The sequence below is a fragment of the Thrips palmi genome, unplaced genomic scaffold (genome assembly GCF_012932325.1).
Source record: "Thrips palmi isolate BJ-2018 unplaced genomic scaffold, TpBJ-2018v1 HiC_scaffold_5, whole genome shotgun sequence".
Taxonomy (NCBI): domain Eukaryota; kingdom Metazoa; phylum Arthropoda; class Insecta; order Thysanoptera; family Thripidae; genus Thrips; species Thrips palmi.
The window spans coordinates 2,035,351-2,039,785 of NW_023144632.1; the positions used below are offsets into that span (position 1 = coordinate 2,035,351).

General features: G+C 52.4%; 1 protein-coding gene across 2 annotated transcripts; it reads right to left on the bottom strand.

Annotated features, from left to right (window-relative positions):
• Positions 1–52: 52 nt before the first annotated feature.
• On the bottom strand, positions 53–3,464 carry LOC117650860 (uncharacterized transporter slc-17.2-like). Of its 2 annotated transcripts, XM_034394474.1 has the most exons (6): positions 3,230–3,463; positions 2,892–3,124; positions 2,469–2,699; positions 2,313–2,400; positions 2,025–2,242; positions 222–928 (listed from the first exon to the last, which is right to left on the bottom strand). In XM_034394474.1, the coding sequence occupies exons 1-6, from the start codon at positions 3,270–3,272 to the stop codon at positions 536–538; spliced, it is 1,206 nt and encodes a 401-aa protein (XP_034250365.1). In that variant the 5' UTR covers positions 3,273–3,463; the 3' UTR covers positions 222–535. The 2 variants fall into 2 exon arrangements, with proteins under 2 accessions (XP_034250364.1, XP_034250365.1); XM_034394473.1 differs by having other exon boundaries at positions 53–928; positions 2,313–2,699; positions 2,924–3,124; positions 3,230–3,464.
• Between the last annotated feature and the right edge of the window lie 971 nt (positions 3,465–4,435).

Here is a 4,435-nt window from a genome sequence, read left to right on the forward strand (position 1 = left end):
CCCTTAGTGGTAATGGAAGGTAGGCAACCCAACGCACGCACATGCGCACTCTGGCCTGCGGGTTGCCTATCCGAGCTTCACAGGCGCTCCTGGCGGGTGGTTTTCCTTCGCACGCCAGGCGGGGAAGTCGATGTTGACCAGAACAGCCGGCTGCGCAGCGCAGGCAAGAACCCACACCACCACCACCACCTTAAATACACGATTTTGGTGATTTTTCAAAATTTGTTTCTGCGATTTCTCAGATCTTATGGGCGGGCCGACCAAACCCTTTTAGTGTTTTGTTCCTCTATGTTAGGAGATCATTTGGTAAAAGTTAGGTCGAAATCGAAGATGAGCTCTTTTGGCAATAGCAATTTTTCGAAAAAATATGACGAAAAATGAAGATTTTGGCATCAAAACTTTACCCAATTGTCTCGAAACCGTTTTCATCGTGTTCCCCAGCTCTTTTTACGTAAAAATACACTATGGACAAAAATCCAAAACAAATCAGCCAGAAAAGAGGAAATTAAAGAAAATATCATGATTTTGACTAAAGCTAAAACTTTGATATCCTGCCACAGCCAAATGGGGTGAGATTTCGCAAAACCCTTTGGCAGGGGGTCTTTTTATGATGTCTCCCACACCCAACAAAAGTTTCATCAAAATCGGAGGGATGAAATCCCAAGGGTTCGTTGGTTTGGCATGGAATCGCCCAAATAGTTTGCGTACCCTGTAGGTGGTGCATCGCCAACAAGGCGTCGAAAGGGTTGCCTACCGTGCGGGCAGCTTTACTCACCTCCTCGAGACTGAAGCCTAGCACGCCGTGGAGGTAGGTCGGGATGCTGGTGAGGAAGGTGAAGTAGACCATCGCCTGCACCGACAGGGACAGCCACAAGACCCAGACGCACGGCGATGAGACTATGGCCAGCCAGGGCGTCCGCGGCTGCACCTGCTCGAAAACAACGAGAGCGTCATCCCACAGTGGGCTGGCGGAGCAAAATCTGACATTTAATTCAATTGTGACCGACTGGGTTGCGCTATCGCTATCATATTGGTACCGATCGATTCGTCTTGAGACGCTTTATCGATCTGCATTCGTATTTAAATGTGCAGGGTAGTGCATCTAGCAAAAATGTCAAAAAAAGTTCAAAAACGTATTTTTACGCCATTAGTTCCCACTTGAAAACAGAGCCTTGGTCAAAAATAGGTGAGCAGACTTAACAGAGTACTTTCAAAATCAAAATAAGCCAAAAAAGTTAAAAATTTAAGTGTTGACTCAAAATTATTTTTTTTAACAAATTCTTGAAACCTGTCCGATTTTACATGAAAACAATGAAGATGGAAAGCAAAAGGCTTCCAATGCCATGGACACCGATAAAATACTCATAAATCGTCGATTATGACCAAAAATAAGGTTAGAATCTAAGAATTTAGGTTAAAAGTGGTGGCGTTAGACGCGTCGCATTCACGTTGGAGCCTCGACGAGCCTTTGATCGATGTTGGCCCTAGTAAAGGAGGGCCCAAGGTACATTTTGGCGAAGAGATCTCCGACGGGACACGTAGGAGTCGTTTTGAAACTCAAATTCAATACAAAGAAAACACTGAAAATTCGCAGATTTACCAAGTTTCTTAAATAGGTGTGTACACATGCCACCGAGGTAAAATTGAGTCCAGTTTCCGTGTACATGTTAAGTGTGATACCGTAACAAGAGGTTACGTTAAAAACCGGGATTAAAATACGACTTGGCTGGTCGGAAATCGTTTCGACATATGTGTCATTTTTATGGTCTACTAGCGGCACCTCGGAAGCCTTAAAATACTAAGTTTTCGAGAGCCATTCTCACTGTGATGTGGCTAATATTTTTGGCTAGTTTGTTCATTAAATTGAAGACTGAACCTTTTGGGACATCATCTCGCACAAATCCGATGCAAAAAAATAACTTTGAAAAGCTGGATTAAATGTCGATTTGGCGGATCTCAGCCCACTGTGCATCCTGCGGTGCAGGCCCTTGCCGCCGCTTGGTGGGGGAGGGGGAAGGGCTTGCCTGGGGCGCCTTGCCGTCGTCGATGCACGACTCGATGTAGGCCAGCTCCTCGGCGGAAATCCTGGAGTGTTTGGCTGGCCTGTCCGCGCCCAGGAACAGCAGCAGGGCACCGGTGGCCAGCCCCAGGGCGCCGAAGGAGTAGAAGATGGAGGGCCAGCCCCAGCGCGCCGCGATGACCCCGCACAGGGGCGAGGCGAGCATGGGGCCCAGCAGCGTGCCTGCCGAGGCAAAGACACAGTCAAGACCGTGCAGCCCATCTTTGTTCCTGGCGCGGTTTGCAGTTCGCACTTCCGAGAACGGCCGTCGTGAAGATCTCCCTCTCGTGCGGAGGCACCCAGACGCCGAGCAGGGTGTACACGGACGGGTAGACGGGGCCCTGCGACGAAGCAGAGTGTGTTATCTCGGGTGAATCGGGTCCAGAGGGCGGTGGCAAGACGGAGAGACCTGCGTGAAGCCCTGCAGCACGCGGTTGGCGAACACAGCCTCCCAGCCGCCCTGCAGCGCGCACACCGGCAGCAGCAGCGTGCACAGCGAGGTGGCGACGAGGGCGCCGGCCAGGAGGCGCGACCCGCCGAGCTGCTGCGACAGGACGCCGCCCGGCACTTGGCTGACCATGTAGCCCCAGAAGAAGGCGCTCAGCAGCGCGCCGCGAACCTTCTCGTCCCAGTCGAACATCTGCCGGCAGCCGACGAGCTTTCAGTTCCCCGCCACTGTTTGCAACCCTCCTTCCCAGAATGAAGCCGCAACTTGCCGATTTCAGCCTCAGGGACTCGATCTCGAAGTTAGCAATCGATCTCGTGTGTTGTCCCTGCCCGGGAACTCGGACAAGTTGCAGCCTCCACTTCGCGTTGCACCGTGTCTGCTTACCATGTCGTCGGTCTCCACGTCACCGACCATACCTTCGCCAGCCAGGCCGACGACGCTGCCGTTCAGGAGGCTGGTCTCGTTGAGGGGGACCGTGACGAGGGTTGGCTCAATGCGCGGCCTAGTCCGCACCATGGCGACCACGGCGACGCTGAGGTTGGCGCGCAGCGCGTACGCCACGAAGGACCCGAGGGTCATGAGGCACGCCTGGAGGTGGCGCACGCCGAGCCGCTTCCCTGGGTCGGTGACGGGAAAGATCATAGCCATGGGCATGGCGCCGGGGCTCGAACAATCCTCTCACTCGGAGAAGTCCCCACGGGAAGGCCTCCTCCGAGACTCACTTGGCGGGCTGATGCGGACGTGGTCAATGGAGGGTTGGGGCATCGCCGTGCTGGGCAGTGCGCTGCGGGGTGTAGCGGGGTTTGCCTGGACGGACTTGGTTGGATGGACCAGGTGATCGCAGCACCGGGTGTCAACTGCTACGCTCTCTCTTGGCGAGAGCGCTCCCTCTTGCCTCGCGCCCCGGCAGATAACTTTGGTTACACACCTAGAGAGTGATACCCACGAACACGCCCACACGTGCAGCGCGGGCTGCCTTCGCCCAGGCCCGTGTGGTAGGCAGCCCACTTGGCCCCAGCACGCCGTCGTCGTGGCTGTTCAAGTTCCCAGACACCCCGCCGAGGCCTGCTGCTGCCTCCTCCCAAGGCCTACCGATCTGACTTGGACCGGGCGATAAGACTTAACAAAGTCACGGATGTGTTTACACTGTGTCAACGCGACGCGGCGCCACAAAGTGGGATGAAACGGGAAAAAGGCGATGATAAATGACTTTTTGAAAATCCAACGGTGGGGTTGCACAAACTAGACATGTGCGCTGCGCCGCCGCCAACAAATTTTACCACGCCGCTGCCGCTGACCAAAAATTTGCGGCGCGCCGCCGCGCTGCCGCCGATGATTTTACCGGCGGCGCACAGTGGTCTAAAAGAACGATTCAGGCGGACATAATTTAATACTCCGGTAATGATCAAACAAAATAAAATGAAACTGCTGAAGGATAGGTTTTACGGGTCACTGAAACCGATTAAGAAAAATTTACCAGACCACTGTGCGGCGTCGCATATCTTCATTTCCATCAGCAGCGAGCGCCTGGGGATAGGCAACTTGACGAGCACGTTCTCCGCCGCGAGATCAAAATTTTATTGCAGTGTTTAAATTGCTTAATTTTCACCTTCGTAACGCAACTAGTCCACATTAAAGAATTAGTCCATGAAATTGTGTATTCTTTTAGGTTATGTTTTTAAATTGAGAAAATAGACCAAGTTTCAGTTGACCACGCCGTCCCCTCCTGCGGCCGCCACCGGCTAAATTTCAGCCAAACGCACTGTTAAAAGAAACTGTAGGAAAACAGCACATTTACCAACGAGTGATTTGCTTTTAAGCAGCGCGTGTCATCGGAACTTAAAACAGCACAAATGCTGTTAGGAAACAGCAAGTTTCATCATTGTAGAAAACAACAAATATAGTGTTATTGAACGATTTCCAATGCT